General features: G+C 37.4%; 1 protein-coding gene across 1 annotated transcript; it reads right to left on the reverse strand.

The window, feature by feature from the left end:
* Positions 1–4,699: 4,699 nt before the first annotated feature.
* On the reverse strand, positions 4,700–16,524 carry LRIT3 (leucine rich repeat, Ig-like and transmembrane domains 3). The gene is made up of 4 exons (XM_021525515.3): positions 16,394–16,524; positions 14,670–15,148; positions 6,820–7,125; positions 4,700–5,817 (listed from the first exon to the last, which is right to left on the reverse strand). Exons 1-4 carry the CDS (start codon positions 16,507–16,509, stop codon positions 4,754–4,756), a joined length of 1,965 nt encoding a protein of 654 aa, XP_021381190.1. The 5' UTR covers positions 16,510–16,524; the 3' UTR covers positions 4,700–4,753.
* Positions 16,525–17,776: the final 1,252 nt, after the last annotated feature.

Raw genomic sequence — 17,776 nt, forward strand, 5'->3', positions numbered from 1 at the left:
TTGAATGTTCTTACTTTCCATCTAGTCCAGTAACATTCTCAAGAGCCAGCAGCCCATACCAGAGGCCTTAGAAGAAAATGCTTGAACTTTTCAAAAATCATAACAAAAAAAAAAAAAAACACCCCAAAAACCAAGAAACTACACCACTACCAAATTCCTTTGCTTCCCCCTTAAAAAAGGAGATATTTCAGTAAAATATTTGATAGCTCATCACGCTTTAGAATAAAGTATTTTCTTGTCAGAGCCTCTCTTCTGCAAAATGTAGACATTCATACACTGTCAGTAAACTGGTTTTCCATTATTATGAGAGGTTAGTTGTAGTTGTTTGCACAGTCAACTCCTTTCAAAATACTCTTAAGTCAATCAAGGGTCTTTCAGAAATACCAGACCTGAAGTTAAAACAAATATACTTAAAATATATACTTGGCAGGTGCTATTGATCTTACTGCAGCAATTCTACATTCTTTTTTTTTTAAACACTCAGGACGTTATTTCATAAAAAATAGAAAACGGAGAAAAGTGCAGTTACTTCTACATTTGAAAATATTATGTCTTTTTGTTCATAGCTGCTTTCTGTCTTTTTGCTTGAAAAAGTTCCCATCTTGAACACTTATGAAAAATACAGCTTTGTTAAAAAAAATATTTCCTTCATACCAGCTGTTTCAGACAGATATTTCAGCTTGATTTTCCTCTGTTTAGCAAGGGAATCTTTCGGATATATCAAAATGACACATTGTTTGTGCCTCCATTCTGAAGGGAACTCGAAATTCAGAGTAAAAAAAATTCAGTGATTTGTGAAATAAAAACAAAAGCAACTGTTCTATGTTCCTTTTCAACAAAGGAATGTGACAATGCTGACCTGGAGATTCTGTGGCTTCCTATAACACTTAGAACAATGCAATGAATTCTGTGACAGAAGACATCCAGGTCAGCAGGTTTCCAATCTATACACAGTTAGATAATTTAAAAAAGACTCATTTTGAAATTTCATCTCTGGTCATGAAGAAGATTCAAGTTTGTGTTTACCTCCCAGCCACAAATCTAACAAACTGGTTGTTTTTTGTTTTTTTTTTTTTTAAATCATAGATCAAGATGGATGATTGTAGTATGCCCCTCTTTTTTTGCAGTAGACTCATAAGCTAACTGCTCATCCCTTTTCAGTTGAAAGGCAGTGGTCTCCAAAAACATCTCACAACTTTCACTGGGGCACAGGCAGACTACAAGACCAGCTTCAAGTGCATTCTTCAAATTCCCCCAGTGCCATTGTTCCCCACTCCAGTTTTATAGCTGCCCCCACCTAGTCAAAACTGGGCACATGTAGAGCTCCTATCATTGCAATAATCCAGCAGTATCTTCATGCATCATTTTACAGCTACCTGTCTGCAGATGCCCCAGCACCCTTGCCACATAAATGGCAGAATTTCAAGTAAAGAACATTGTGGCACACAGTCACAGAATTCTCTAGGATATCACCCTTCTGTGGTTTCTCAGCCTTCTTTGTCTCATTTTCCTTTCAGACTTCCTTTTGTCCCCACAGCTACACTCATCACATGTTTTCTAAAGCTATAAACAAAAGACAAAAGTGTCAGGCAAACACACTCCCTTGTATAAAAACAATTTTTTATTTTCACATGAAAACAACTTCTGTTTTACTTACTTCTCTGAAAGGTATTGAGTTTGAAATGTCCTTTGGACCCCTAGACATAGCCGAAGTGTGAATGGTTTTGCTATTACAGACATTCTCATGTTACACATGAAAGAGTTTTCTCTCTTGATTCCCTCCCTGAGAAAAGTATGAAAATCTGATGATGGTGCAAGGAATATAAAGCCACAATAAGTAATGGTAAGGACTAAAATTGGTGCACAGATGCCTTAAATTTGGCATAGAAAGTACACAGTGAAGCCAAGATTATGGTTTAGTTTGATAAGTACGAAAAAGTATTACGAAAAAGTATTATGATAAGAATTATGCTCACTAAAACTCTAAATAAAAATGAAGTTTACTTAGAATTCAGCTCACTTTACTCCATTATTTCATTAGTCATCCAGTTTTGACACATCTATTGTAGGCAATGTATAAAAACATGTCTAATCTTTTTGGGAAAAGCAAGACGAATTCAGAAAACAAAGTGCAAAATATATGAAAGGCGACACATAAACACAGGCTAAAATCTCTCAAAAATTTTCCTACACAGATTATAGCCCTCACTGATCATACCGATGTTTGACCCAGTACTGCATTTCAGAAGACATTATGCAAATTATTATAGGTGACAAAATCTATTTTACAGTGGTTCCATCATTAACAATTGACAATATAAAAAATTACATCTGTTAGCAAAGTATTTCTTCAGCACTTTAATTAAACAAATTCTGGATGATACAAACATCTTTATTGTGTGATTTGCCCTTTGTGTCAAATTTCTGCCAAAATTCCCCTGCACATTTGGTATTTTGACATGAGTTACAGAAGCATGTCTGGATTATATAACTCTTTTTTCTTGGGAATTGTGCAAAAAAAATGTATAACATGTTTTCTTGAAAGAACGTGATCTTGATAATAAATTTCATCTTTGATACACTGACAGCCCATGTGGCCAGAGATTAATTTCTAATTTTAGACATGCTAATTCCACAAGGATTAGTCAAACTCAAAGGTTTAATGTTAAGTGAGCTCTCTCCAATGAGCTGTGCACCACCTCAATTCAATATATTGATGTATCACCTATAAGTCAGGTGATACTACTTTTGAACTCCAGAATTATATTTAGAGATTAGATTAGAGCTTTGAAACCTGAAATCAAGTACTCTCCACAAAAAAAAAAAAAAAAAGAAAAATTAAAGCAATTGTTCTCATTAACACAAAACATGGTGTTTTTAGTTAGAAACACCTTCAACAACTACCATCTACACTGTCAGGAAAATAGAAGGCAAATATTGTAACACTTCAGGTCCTGCTCAAACTTGATTTGTCATTAATGTCAGATGAACCTTGGTTTTGACACACAGAGAGTCTCTTTTCCCTAAAAAAATCTTAAATTTTAAAAAACCCTGCCGAAGTAAAATAGCTTAGAAAGCTAAAACTATTTTCATTGTAATCAAAGTTATTCACAGAAGAAGAAAGACTGATTTTTAGCCACATATACTTGCAACACAGATAAGAATACCAAGGATAATTCTAAGCAGGCAAGCTAATTTTGCACTTTTGAACATCCCACCCACTTCTTTATTACAGTTCCCATAGTCTCAAATACTCATTCTACTAATCCTGGCAACTGGACACCATGGTGTAGGTGCTACAGAGATTTTTCAGTGTGTTCATTTCCTGACATGATTTTGTGTCAGAGGCTTTTTTGACACCTCTCACCAAGCTATGCCTTACAAGATCAGCTCATCAGCATTCCAGCTGATGCAGGCAAAATTTCATCCTACATTAGTGACAATGAGAAATGCTACTGTTTTGAAGCTGACAAACCAAGCTTTGGTTTGCAGCTTTAAGTAATATTTCTCCCTCTGGAAAATGTCAATTCCCGATTTCCTAGCAAAACAAACATTTCCTCTAGGCATAGAAAGATCCAAGAAAACAACACAGCTGTAATTGTCAGGAAAAACTGTGGCTCAGAATTCATACATACTTCTAAACATAATATCTGAACCTAGAACAATAAAAGTTCTCTTATTTACTTCAGGCATTTAAAAAAGCAGCCTCAAAATAGACTATTCATTATTACCATTAGCAGGCAATTCTGAATCCATTGTTACTATTAATTTCTGATTTTTAAATACAGGGAAACACACTCACAATTAACTTTCACTATGCTCATTAAACTTCGCATCCGACATGCCCTCAGGACAAAAACTCCTCTTACTGTACATCAAAAGGTATTCTATTACTGCAGTATAGTACATAATATTGTGCAATATCTGTGTAATATACTTAAATATAAGAATGTCTGTTGTATTACACAGTACCAGAATTTTCTGTACATTGATTTCTGAAATTGAGGTATATAGACAGACACATCCAAGTAAATTCTAAGGCTGAGATTTTGCAATAAGATCATCTGATGTAAGTTAATATAATTATCTAGTGTCTCTCAGAGTTAGCTTACCTGAGCTTCAGGACACTAAAGAAGCTTCTTTGCCCTTTGCAATAACATCTACAAAATGATAATATGATGTGTATTGTACCTCCCAAGAGCCCATAAACTTTGACTTTTGTCTTCAACCCAGAGAATACTTCAACCCAAGATACTGTACAAACAGCTGTATGACACTTCAAAGCACAAGCTGATGTAGGAAGAAAACTTGAATATTCAAATAAAGTTTTGATCACAACAGAAGTAGCTAAAACTTTTTTCCTATTATGTTGAAGTACAGGGCTTTCAAGAAGATTGTGATTCATGTTTGATACATGCCACTAGCACATCATGTGGAAAAATGAGAGAAGAGAAAACAGAATATTTTAATAAAACCAAAAAATATCTTTATCCATACAGCCATTTCATTATGTATTTTTCTTTTGGAAAACATCATTCCTTCACATCCAAAATTACAAACATTAAAAAAAAGAAAATAAACAGGCAACATTTTTCTTCTGTTCTCTCTCCCATGCAGCACCATCCAGTAAGACTCTATTACACCAGATAACGTGTTCAGACCACCATCTAGTGTCAACCTGCTTCCAGATGCAGCATCACCATTTTGAATTAATTTTGCCTATTATTTATTTAATCTCCACCCTCACCCATGTTCAGCACAGATACTCAGACCTGGAGCCCTCACTTTTGAAGGTCATTTGAGAATCCATGCTTGACCTTGAACAAAGAAGAAGTCTTTCTGACTCATCAGTGTACCTTCGTGCCCAGAGCTGGTCTCCTGCACTCCGTGCTCGAGGCTTCAGCGACAGTGTTTCAAATTGCACATAAGTCTCTTTTGCAAGTTCAGCTTCCTTTGCAGATTTCGGTTTCAAATGAAGTTTTAAAACTTTGTAGAGTAAGAAAAATATCAAAGGTAAAACAACCACACATGCTGCACTGCTGGCCACTATCAGAATAGAAAACTCAGAGCTGCTTTCATCATTTAACCCATCAGTGGAGAAAACAACACACTGCTCTTTTGTAGGTGGCACGCCTTTGGGTGAGACACATGCCATATATTGAGTACTAGGCTGCAGACCATCGATTGTGACTTTGTTTTTGTTAGAATCAGTGCTGAGAGGCAACATATCTTTCTCACCATACTTGGAGTACAGCACGGTCACAGCAGAATTGCCTGTGGCATTGACAGTTTTCCAAGTTAAGGTCACTCTTTCATCAGATTCACTGATCACTCTTAGGTTCTTCACAGTAACATTTTGCTCAACCATACCTGCTGTATTCAATAGAGTATCCTCACGTTTCTTGCTTAAATCTCCAATCTGCTTTTTGTTTCCATTTGTCACTGCCTTTGAAACTTTCTTTCCATCCAACATGAGCCTAGATTGCTTTTTGTCAGTAAAAGTCATGCTGGTTGATCTTTCAGTGATAACCAGAGCTGTGGTGGTCAGCTTGATGGGAAGAGGTGTGGTTGTCTTCTCAAGTTCCTGCTTGGATTCCTCCTGAGTTGTATTCTGCCTCTCAGCCTCTGGCTTCCTCCCAAACTTCTGTGGTGACACAGTGGTAGTAACTACACCAACCACTGTGACAGTGACAGCAGCTTCTGACATTCCTGCCAAGTTCTTGGCTTTACATCTGTATTCTCCCGCGTCCTTGTAAGAAATTCCTGTCAGGCTCATTATGGACCACCTGACACCCTCTCCAGGAGTTTCTTGAATTACTATGGGAAAATATAAAGAGTAAAACATTATTAATGAGAAGTAAAGAGGAAGTAAATATTATTAGAATACTTCTTACCTTTCTGCCAGAAGGAATTATAGGTATGAAATTTTTTAAAATGAAACAAAAGCGTCAAAAAACCACAACAACAACAAAACCACCAAAACCAAACCAAATTTCCAAAACAAACTATGGAATTCCCAGATATACTCTATGATTAAATAAAAGTGCTCAGCTTGGGTCAAAATAGAAATAAATGTCTAGAGTAATTAGAATATAGTTTGCAGTTTCACTGAGAAAAACAAAACCACATAAAGTGAAATCAAATGTCTTAAAGCTTCTATTCACTCTTAAATACAAGACCCACTGACTTCCTGTGACACTTACAATGCTATCCATTTAAAATGCTATTGGAAATTGCCTTTGTCCTAAGATATTTCAGTTCTCTTCCCTTCATCAGACCTATGATAACTGCCAACTACTTGGCATTAGCAAATAGCATTTTTTACATTTAAGTTACTACATAAGTATCTGTTGTAGCAGCTAGAATGATGTCAGACAATGATGCCTTGCATCATTTGCACATAGAAAACATTAATTTGGAAAATTTTGTATTTACAATGCTGAGTTTTGTTCAGTTATGGCCTTACTGGTTTTTTAACATGAACATTTTTGAACAGAGGTTCCAGCAAAAAATTCTTTCTATTTTCTAGCTACTGAGTTAGGGTTCAACTAACCCAAACTCCACTTCCATTTATCCTTCCCCCACTTCACCCATTCACACACATTGTTCTTGTAACAGACCACATCCACAACCAAAACAGTCTGCTGGACCTGTTAAGACCGAGAACTAGACAGAGAATTTCATAACAGCTGCTGCACAGATAGGATTGCCAGCTTGACACAACACACGGTCCACTGTTACTCATTACAATGATCTCAAAGCACAAGCAACCCAACAACTGTTGGTTCCCCCATTTCCTGTAAAAGAGCAGTGTTATACCTGTATAGTTCACTGGAATGTTGTCTGACCTATTCCAAGTGAGCTGTGGTGTTGGGTACCCCGTGGCGTCACAGCGTAGCAGGACATTGCTGCCCAGCGGGGAGGTGATTTTTGTTGCTGAGGTCATCACAGATGGTTTTAGACACTGCTCTAACTCAGCTCTCTGGAACAGGATTCCTGCCAGGCTCTCAGGTCCACTACATGAAACCAATGGATCAAGAAGTACAACAGAGGTGTCCACAATTTTAGAAAATTCAATCAGCTTTGAAATGCGACAGTCACAAAACCATGGGTTGTCCTGAAAACCTGAGGCAAGGAGGGAAGCGGAGAAAGAAAAAAAATTGTTGTCAGTCAATATATGGATATTGTGATTACAGTATGACACATGACTACCACCAAATACAACCAAGGACAATGCTGGACCTATTCTGAGTTAATCTTTTCTCTTTCAACTTGTGTTTTGTGTTCAGCTGATCAGTGGGGGAATATTTTCAGAGGTTAGGGAGAACAGTATGAATGTTTATTAAGATAAACTTATTCACAGAAGTTTATGGGAGCATAGTGATGTGCTGGCATTACCTTTGCTTAACTTTGCTATTTACCTACCACATTTACAACCACTTTGAAAAGATGTCCCATGACTGATGGTACATTTTCACCTGTCTGTGCCTCCTGGAAAGACAGCTTCTCTTTGCTTCACGTCACTCTCTTCTGCTCTTAGTCCTCCTCTGGGCTCTTACAGCTTGACCTTCCCTGACCCTTTTTTCAATGCCTGAGCAGAGCACAATGATTTAAGGGTTTAGAGCTTGCACTGACATCTCTGCCCCTTGAGAAAAATGGATAAGGGCTAAGGAGAAAAAGCTTTAAGCCAAAAAAAAAATTTTATCTGGCTCTAAACTACACTGGTATTGTTAGAAGCTGGCTTCACTACAGCCTCTGAAATATATTCAAGAAGAATAACATAAGAGTAGAAAATAGGAAGGACCACAAAATACCATAATGACTACAATATTTTTTATGCTGGCACACAAGAACCCTACATCTCTTCTGTCAGAGCCAGTAACATTTGCTTCTTGCTTCCAGTCTACTAATTAGAAGCTTTTTCCTCTTTGTGAATTTGTGATGTTGGAAGAGATAGCCATTTCTGAGGAATATCAGTCTAAATCTTCAGCTGGTATTGATTACCCCACTATGTTGACTTTCACAGAGCCAACAGTGGCTTCACCAGGTAAAATACAACACAGCATATCAGTAAGGAGTTCAAGTACTTTCTTATTGGACTCATACTTTTGAATATGCCTTTCTCATTTTCTCCAAGTACTACTAGTAAACAAAACTTATGGTCTGAAACAAGGGATGGTATGCAAGGACCCCTTGCTACTGAATTTACTGATCAGTACAATAAACAAGCCATATAAGTCAAACCAGTATTGACAGAAAAAAGAGATCTGAACACCTGCAAATATTTTTTCAGAGTGTATTGTTAAGAATCATCAAAACAGCTTTCTAAAAATGATGAGCTGTTCTGGAAAAAACCTGCAGATGAAAGAATACATGAATAATTAACAACTTCTTCCTTTTATCACCAGACCAAGATTAGGTTATTTTAAGCACAATGGTAGTGATTGGTTAAAACTATGGTAAACCCCAATTAATCCCTGCTCTTTAAAACAACACTTGACCTGAAGAGATTCCATTACTTTGACATCACAATCCAATTTCACCCCTTCAGACAGAAGAGATTTACATCTATTCACTACTTATTGTTTGTGGGAACAGAGAAGAAGAAGTCAAAGGAAAGTGTATCAGCAACTGCTTTTCCTCAAAGAAGTTTACAAAACGCAAAAATTTTGCCTGTGAACTTCACACACATATTCCTAAGGAGAAAAGATACTATCCAAGTGTTTTCTATATCTAGGTACATCAACTGCTTGTGCTTATAAAAATCCTGCTCAATAAAGCACATATATGTAACTAATTGTGCTCATCTTTTCAATTAGGGAAGCTCTGTAATCAGAGACAATACTCTGGTAATTTTCTTCTCACTTTCTTGCAATTTTCCTCACAGTATTAAGAAATTTACTGCAGAAAATGAAGAGGTTTATTATTGTTTTTACCCTACTTAAAACACTCAAAAGCCTTTGAAATAGAACTAAAAAATGGTTACTTCTGAAAAGACCCTTAAGACCACCAAGTCCAACTGTTAACCCAGCACTGCCAAGTCCGGCACTAAACATTGACCCTGAGTGGTACATTTACATGTCTTTTAAATACCTCCAGAAATGGTAACTCCACCACTTCTCTGAGCCCCCTTTCAGTGGAACATTATATATATATATATATATATATATATATATATATATATATATATATATATATATATACACACACACACCTAGACAGCTTTCATATTCTCCCAGTGTCCTGAAGAAAAGCCAAAGTCATTATAATAGGTATCAGAAATTCACAAAATAAAAGGAAAGATGAAGCAACAATGAACAGTCCTTAGATTAGATGGTTGTTTAGCCCAGCCTGGGACACAACCTGAGTGCAGGGCAAAGGAAGAGTTATATCAGTCAGCCACTTCATCTTCCCCATTCATCATGTTTCCTGATGAAACTGCCCAAAGAAGCAGGATTTATACCAATACATATAATAGATACAGCTACGTGAGTTCCTTTCTTGCCCCCACAGCACAGCCCCTCAGTTTATCTGTGTCTTACCAATATCTGACAGTATTCACATTATTTCCAGCCATTGTAAATCATCAGGTTATGTGAATTCTCAAAATGAAAAGATGAATGCACTATTGAGTTGGAAGCAACATAAAATACTGAATCTCATTATACTTTATTAGTGTTGAAGAGAACAGAAATGTGAATGTAAACCCAGTTTCCAGACCACAAGGGGCATTTGAACTGCATTCAAGTTTGTGCTGACAAGATGTTAGAAGTGAAAAAAACACATGAAAGAATAAAGAAAAGGTTAAAAGGTGTGGGGAGGGGGAATAAGAAGATGAAAAAGATTAGGGAGCTTTAATAAAAAAAAATAATTTCTTAGGAAGCAAAAATGAAAATAATGATAAATCTCTGATGGTACATGTATCTGAGGAAAGAGAATGTCTTTATAAACCCTGGATTCTTTTGTAGAAATATCAAGGCAGCTTGTTGATCTGAGAAAGATATACTAGTCAAGGTAAAACAAACATTGATAAATATTTATGCATTGTGATCTATCAATGCAGTGCTATTTAAATATAAATTATTAATTATAAATTGCTCTAAAACCCTTTATTCTAGATTTAGCATATTTTATATTTACTCTCATATATTTATATGCATGCTTGCATGTAAAATGGCAAACTTATATGTGTGTCTGTGCATGCACATTTTTGTAGTTTCCGCAGTAAGCAGAGTCTCCCTAGGCTGTGTCAATATGGACTTTAGCTATGTGCAAAATTTCCCTTGTAAATCAGTAACCAGACTCAGACCATAGCTTGTGTAACACACTGATTTTAGTTGCTGCAAAATAGCAAGATGTAAAATATTCAAGTTTTGAACTGATAGAAATATTCACCACAGCTTGGGTCAGCCTACCCCAGGCTCTTTCCAACTGAACGTACACATTTTGATCCATGGTTCTAAACAGTATATTCCATATCCAACACTGTCACAACATTTCCACCACATGGCAGTTGCTAAGGGAGTAGTTTCAGGAAAAGCAGTATCTACCCAGTGGCTCAGCATAACAGGTGGGAGCCTGATGAACCTGCAGTATTCCAAATTTTTGGCACCTCCACATGCAACAGAGGCAAGATCTCCCACAACTGCCACTCTGTCAAATACTGGACTCTTCTGTTCCTCTCAGTGACTCACTGGAGTCCACCATATGGAAAATGCTACTGCCATCATTCCTGCCAGAAATGTAAATCTCTGTACAGCAGCCAGTGCTGAAATTTAGTTGTGATTTGGATCCAAGTATCAGGCTATGGCTCGAGAGGTAACCAAGAGGGCCAGATGAATTCACTGGTCCCCCAGTCATTTGCACTGTTTAATTTTCAGCTCACTCCAGAGCTTTATTCTGAGCTGATCCAAAGGGCACTTTCCAAGACAAAGCCAGACATGTGTCCAGGGACAGTTGCCACTCTAGGGGACACTCACTGAAAGGCTTATGGGTGAGACCACACCAAGGATGGCTCTCTATCCTGTTGTTTGCCCCAAAGCAAGTACAGAAGGTTTTATACCTCCAAACTATTCTGCATGTCTGTCAGCCCTCAGGCATACAACATACCCCTGGTATTTCATATTCCAAAAGCACAGATGAATGATTTCCAATGCAATTATCACATAACTTCAGGCAGGTTAGACTGAAGAAAAAACACCCCCATTCCCAGAATTACACTTGAGAGTCACTGTAGCATCCTGTAGAGCCCACAGAGAACAAAGGGCTAAATCTTACAAAGTGTGGAACAGACTGTCAGCTTTAAAGAGAGCTGGCCCTAAACTGTGTGCATGAGAGCCAGAGTGAGCTACTTGGCCAACAATCATTCCCTAACCCTCTCTCATTTAGCATAGTGCACACACAGAGGAACATCACACAGTGGGAAGTAGTTAAAAAACCCAAATCTCTTTTTCAGAGATAATCAACTAGAATAAGGAGATGTTAACATGCCAGTCCTCTGGCAAAATTAGCCTTTGGTTCTTCCAAGAGTCCTTGAAGTAAACATGGGGAGTCTGAACCTTCTCATACGAGCAACCATCTTGATGCTCAGTCAAGACACCAAAGATAAAACTGCCTCCTGGTGTTAAAAAATACATTTGCACAAACATATGAGTTTAGGACCTCGCTGGTTTTGATCTGTTAATTACATACACATGATAATCTTGTTTTGCCAGAACCAGGAGAGAAGACAGCTCAAGTCATAATTGGTTACACTATTTAGAATCTGACTGCTGTTTTCCTGACTAGACAAAACCAGCATTTATTTACTCTGGGTTTCAGCCTCCAGCAGAGTTTTGGCCGCAGTGATAGTTCCATGTAGGTACACAGGTCAGGCTGAATGCTCCCACAGAAAGTGGCTGCAGCACATAGGACACTCTTGAGCATCAAAGTGTGCAATTGTGGGCATCACACTTTAAGAGAAACATTTTTTAAACCTAAAGGTGTCCAAAAGAAACTAGTAACTATTGTAGAAAATGAAAAAAAAATTAAAATACCACACATAGCAAAAAAAAAAAAAAGTCAAACCAAACAAATGAAAAACCAAACAAAACCAAACCAAACAAAAAACAAACAAAAAAAACCAAATCAAACAAAAACCAAACAAACAAATAAACAAAAAAAACCACAGAAACCTTCACACTGTACTAGAAGCTGGTGAAGGAAATTGTGTAGTTAGTTAGGATGGCAAACAGGGAAGGAAAACCTATGAAAGCTTACTATAAGAGATGGTGATTAGTTTTTCTGTATGTCCATGCCCTATAGGACAAGAGGTAATCAGCTTAATTTGCCGTAAGGGAGATTGAGGTTAGATATTAGGAGAAACTTTCTCACTACCCTGGTAGATAAGCACTGGAGGAGGTGACCATGGAAGGCTCTGGGGTGGTCTGGTCACAGCTTTAAGAACAGCACTGACTTTACCAGAATGGCTCAGCCCCTCTGGATCTGTATCCCTGCAGGTTAGGTCCTGACCATGGATCTCTGTGATCCCTATCTGTAGCTCAGAGGAGGAGGAGAATATCTATGGGATCACTTCCTTCCCAGGCTCCAGCAAGCCCAGGAGAAAGGAAGGCCATCAGAAAGGAAGCACTAATACCCAATAGAGTCTAAATAAACTTGTCAAAATAATCCAAGACATAAAGAGAATTGCGCTTTCTAATCTCCAGAGAAATGGGATGTTTTCTTATTCACTATAAATCTTTTCATATAGCATGCACCGTCTGTCTGCATTGGGATAAACTTATAGTAAAACTATGATGTCCATTAAATAAAAAAAAAGAATTCAGCTAATTCACTCACAGCTCACCCAAGGTAAATTTTCTCAATATAACACCAGTAAAAGTACCATCTGGCATTCTGTATTCTCAGGTGCATCTTTAATGGCTGCGCAGAGCCTCTCTTAGCACCTAACAGTAAAAAACAAAACAAAACAAAACAAAAACAAAACAGAGAGAAGAAAGGTTCTGTTTAAACCCAGTGTGCGTTCCTCTCAGGAGGGCTGTATTAAAACCCAGTTGTAGTTCATAATAGAAAATGGTCCAAAGGTCATATCCCAAGCCTTCAAAGAACTCAATGCTGGCACCAGAGGGTTTGCTACAGGAGGCTGGGAAATGTCTGCACCAAGGAAGCCTGCAGATGATTCCCAGAGTTAAGGAGAGAGAAGAGTGTATGAGGGTTTAAGATTTTTTTTTGGTGTTTTTTTTTTTGTGTTGGGGATTATTTTTTTTTCTGAGTTCCTTTTGTTTTGTCTGAGGTGGTGAGGACTATATAAGACAAGGAAACCAATTTACCTCTGGAACTCCCATATGAGATCATGAAGGGATATAGCACAATCAGCTCCCACGTCACAGCCTCCTGTAGTTTTCAGTGTGGGGACAGGGAAAGGAGAATTGAGATGGACTTACTTTTGCAGTTTTTACTCTTTCCTTTTTAATTCTGAATAAACCAGAAACCTTTAATGATGCAAGCCTTACCATACTTACGAAGTCATGCAGCCTACTTGAGTCTGTTAAGTTGTTTGTATAAAATATAAGAGAATGAGAGTTTGAAGCTGCAGCTTCTGCTGTGAAACAAAGCAATTGAACAAATGGACACTGAATACTGTGAGTTTAGATCAAGAAATTGGAAATACTGGGCAGTACAATATTGGGCAGGACAGATCTTCACCAGGGCTTATAGAATTACTGCAGTAGATACAGCCAGCTGGTTTTCCTTCCTTCCACCTGCTGTTTTCCTCCCTTCCACCTGCTGCACTACAAAGGTATCAAAATATGCACTTCTGTGTAAACAGCGATAGAAAAGAACAGCATTGATAGAACTGTTCCAGTTTGAGACTGAAGAAGAGAAAGGGGTTACCCTGGCAAGACTAGGAAGTGGAGATAAAGTGCAGATAAAGCACAATGCCACAAACAGGACTGATGCAATTGTATACTAGAGAAGGGGATCAAATTATATATATAAAAAAACCCCTCAGAGTCTAATGAAATTACTCTTAAATACTTAAACACTATAAAAAGTGAATATATAGGGATCAGACTCCTCTCTCACATTCAATATGTAAATTGCAAAAAACTTCAGAATAATCAGTCAGATTTAGAATAATGCAAGGTCAACAGAGGTCCCAGGGTGACCAGAGTTGCCCTATTCTGAGCCACTAACACTATCTGCAGCATTGTATCACAGGACAATGTGGCTTTATAAGAGCATCATTTATAAGAGCATCAGCTCTAGCTGCTTCCTTGGCTTGGGAGCCTCTGGAAAAAAACAGTTGCAAATGGACATGCTTACAGTTGCAAACACATACAAAGATGAGGGAAATGTCACCAGAAAAATAATGTAAGACTTGTATTTATATAGCTACTGAATGGCCTGTATTCCTGCAAACTAGATTCACATAGCTTTTACTTCAGTTTTACATCTTTGACGTAACAACACACATGGAGGTCACTATCTTAATTTTATGGTTTTCTGTTACCAGTAGAAAATAAATAAATGACCATAGAGCAAACCACAGCAGTGATCTGGGTAAAACTCCCTCTCCAGAATCCTAGGCTGGTCCCCTAACTATTCCTGCTTGCAATTTAATGTTCAGGTATATTTTAGTAAGGGATGAGACAGGCTCTTCCACATACCCAAGATTATTCTCTGTGTCACCAGAATGTCTGTGGTCTTGGACACGATAGCTCCTGAGAAGGGGGGCCAAATGTCCATGAGATCTGATGGCAAGGTGGTCAGCTTGTTGCTGGACAGGTCCAGGTAGGTGAGGTTTCTCAGGTAGCGGCCAGCATCAGCAGGAATGCTGGTCAACTTGTTGTTGTGGAGATCAAGAGTCCGTAAGTTGGGCATCTCTGCCAGGGATTCCCAAGGGAAAGTTGAAAGCAGATTACCATCCAGCCTCAGCTCATGCAGCTGTTTCAAGTTATAGAAGCTGCTGATATCAATGTTGGCTACACAGTTGTAAGTGACCCACAGGTATTTGAGATCTACCAGGTAGTAAAAGGCTTCGGTCGGAATCCTTCGTATGACAGTTTTCTCTATACGAAGTTTTACAGTATCCACAGGAACATTCACAGGGATCTCATACATGTCAGGATCATTACAGAGTACAGACCTAGCAACAGGGAAGGGGAAAAAAAATAGGGAGAGAGACATATTTGCATTTATTTACCAGAGATTTGATTTTCAGATTTAAATGCAAATACTGTATCTTTCTGCAACACTACTACCAGGACAAAGAACACTGAAATCAAGAGCAGTCCTCTGCATTTAAAAGTTGAACAAACTCCACAAACATGGAGTCTTTAACAACAAAAAGTATACAAACCAGAACTGATGCTTTCACATGAAACCTGGATTTGCTTTATTCTAAAGTATATAAGGACCACCATCTACCCACTCCTCCCTCTACTGACAACTGAAAGACAGAAGCCATTTTGTAAGGAATAATACATGCATGCATCTCAAGTGGGAAATGCATGCTCCCTAAGTAAAATTATTAAAATTCAGAATTAAGATCACTAATCTCTAATTTTTCTGTATGATGATGATTCAAAATATTTTTTGTACTTACCTTTCAGAATAGACTAGAAATTGAAAATATACCAAAGAAAATCCAGTAAAGAAGAGCTTTCTGGCCCTCTTTTTGATGTATATGTACAAATTACTTGCTTTATAGAGATTAAAAGAACTTTCTGCTCACAATTATTTCACTGAAATGGGATTTCTCAGCATTTTCAGTTATTTGATTTCAGGAAACAATTTCTTTGGGGTATATTGTTTGCACATACTAGCTTGAAGATTCCCCTGCCTTCAATAAGTCTATCCTTAATTTTCTCCCCCTTTTCTCTAGAGTATTCCTCTATTTTTCTTTTTCCTCATGCAGCTTTATACCAGATAACATGTGACATAAAAATAGGAATGACAAAGAGTACCTCCTGAAATTGACACGACAATACCAGGTCACCACATTTTAAATTAGCCTCTTTACTATCAAAAATCACATTATTGAAGATTAAAAAAAATAATAATAAACTACTGTATTTATTTAAATCACCTTGCACTAGTTAACTAGTTTGTAGAAATAGAAAGGACATTGCAATAGTAGGGACGTCATGGAGCAGAAAGAAATGGCCTCCCGCATAAAATGAAGATTTAGAGTAGCTATTTGCTAAGTACAAAGCCATAATCACCATCTGCTCCTGTTCAGGAATGCTGTTAGCCATAGAACTCTAATGTAAAATATGCCTTCATTGCAACTATGATAGAAATAATTTGCAATGACTGAGAATGTTATCTCCAATTTCTTCAAACCCTTTTCCTTATAAATCGCCTATATAACAAATAATAAAATATATACCTTGCTCCAGTGCCATCACTTCTGCCGTGGTAAACGCAAGTGCATTGTGAAGGACAAAAGCCATTAACTTCTTCAAAAAACCTCATTAGGAGGTAAAAGCAAATAAACAGATACATGGCTTCCTCCCAGAAGAACTGACATGAAGAAATGTGAAAGCTTTATTCCTAGGCACTCATGAGCAGTGTGCTACGAATGTGAATGTAGCCATCCATTTAGTAACAGCAGATTACAACAGATTAGCCCAGATCTGTAGTTGCTTAACCTTCAAATGTATCCTGAATGCCATCAGTTAAACCAGCTCACTCTTTACTCTGTCAGAACACACTCTGCTTCAAATCACATCCAGCCATGTTCCAAGGTTGTTTTAATATGTAGATTGTAAAGTCAGTGTGCAATAAAATATCTTTTCTTCTCTTAACAGGCAGTGCATATATTATACTGTCTAAAAAGTGTTCCAAGGTTCCTGAAGGAAATCTAGTACACCATGAGGATATTGCATGGCATTTTCTTTAATACTGCAAATGGCAAATTAATAGGAAGGCTAAATTCCAGAGCTTTTTAAAAAATCCCGTAAAAACAGGGTTTTGACAAAAATACATATATGGTTTAAGTTTTACACTGCAAAGCCAAACTGCATATGCACACACACAGAATAGTTGAAGCTAAATCTATACAGTCATCTTTTTCACCTCAAATAAATCCATTGCTCATACTGACAAAGGTACTTCTTGAAAATTAAACATCAGATGTACATAAACATAAGATTGACTTAGAAGTTATGAGAAATTACCATAAATATTTACTCAGTTTTATGCACTTCCCAAGTGTGAAGTTTTAGGGTACATTTTGTCACATTATCAGGATTTGCTATGCAGTCACAAGCACTAGAAACATGCTACTTACAAAAAAATAGCTGTCTTTACTACAAATTAATTTGGTTCTGCCAGTCAAACTTTTAAAAGTACTTTAAATACTTTAAATTCCTTCAAAATCCTAAAATGTAATGGAAGATTCTATGGGGTCAGTGGGGTAGATATTTTGACACCCTAACATATTCACAATAAACAGAACTTTGCAAAGCATATCAACATGGACACTTGGTATGGACATATACAGCCTTAGGGAGTACCCAGAGTATTTGAATTCTGAAGAACTTTCAAGGGAATCTGGTGGAAAGTACCTCATGAAAGGAATTAATACATATAAAAAATCTGGGGTTACTGAACATAAGAACTTCACACTTCTGTCTTTGCTGGCCCCTCTGTCACCTAGTCTAGCTCTGTAAGAGTCACAGTGGCCACTTTGCTACCCTTTTTTGTTTGAGACAGACATATAGGACCAATAAACCTCAGTCTCAAAAACTAAAGTCTTGGCAGGTTTTGT

The sequence above is a fragment of the Lonchura striata genome, chromosome 4 (genome assembly GCF_046129695.1).
Source record: "Lonchura striata isolate bLonStr1 chromosome 4, bLonStr1.mat, whole genome shotgun sequence".
Lineage (NCBI taxonomy): Eukaryota > Metazoa > Chordata > Aves > Passeriformes > Estrildidae > Lonchura > Lonchura striata.

Excerpts from the sequence above, each read along its gene's own strand:
- LRIT3 (XM_021525515.3), bottom strand. The coding sequence starts at position 16,509 with ATGTATCTGTTTATTTGCTTTTACCTCCTAATGAGGTTTTTTGAAGAA. Across the intron at positions 15,149-16,393 it reads AGTGATGGCACTGGAGCAAG|GTCTGTACTCTGTAATGATC; the intron begins GTATATATTTTA and ends CCCTGTTGCTAG. Across the intron at positions 7,126-14,669 it reads GACACAGAGAATAATCTTGG|GTTTTCAGGACAACCCATGG; the intron begins GTATGTGGAAGA and ends TCCTTGCCTCAG.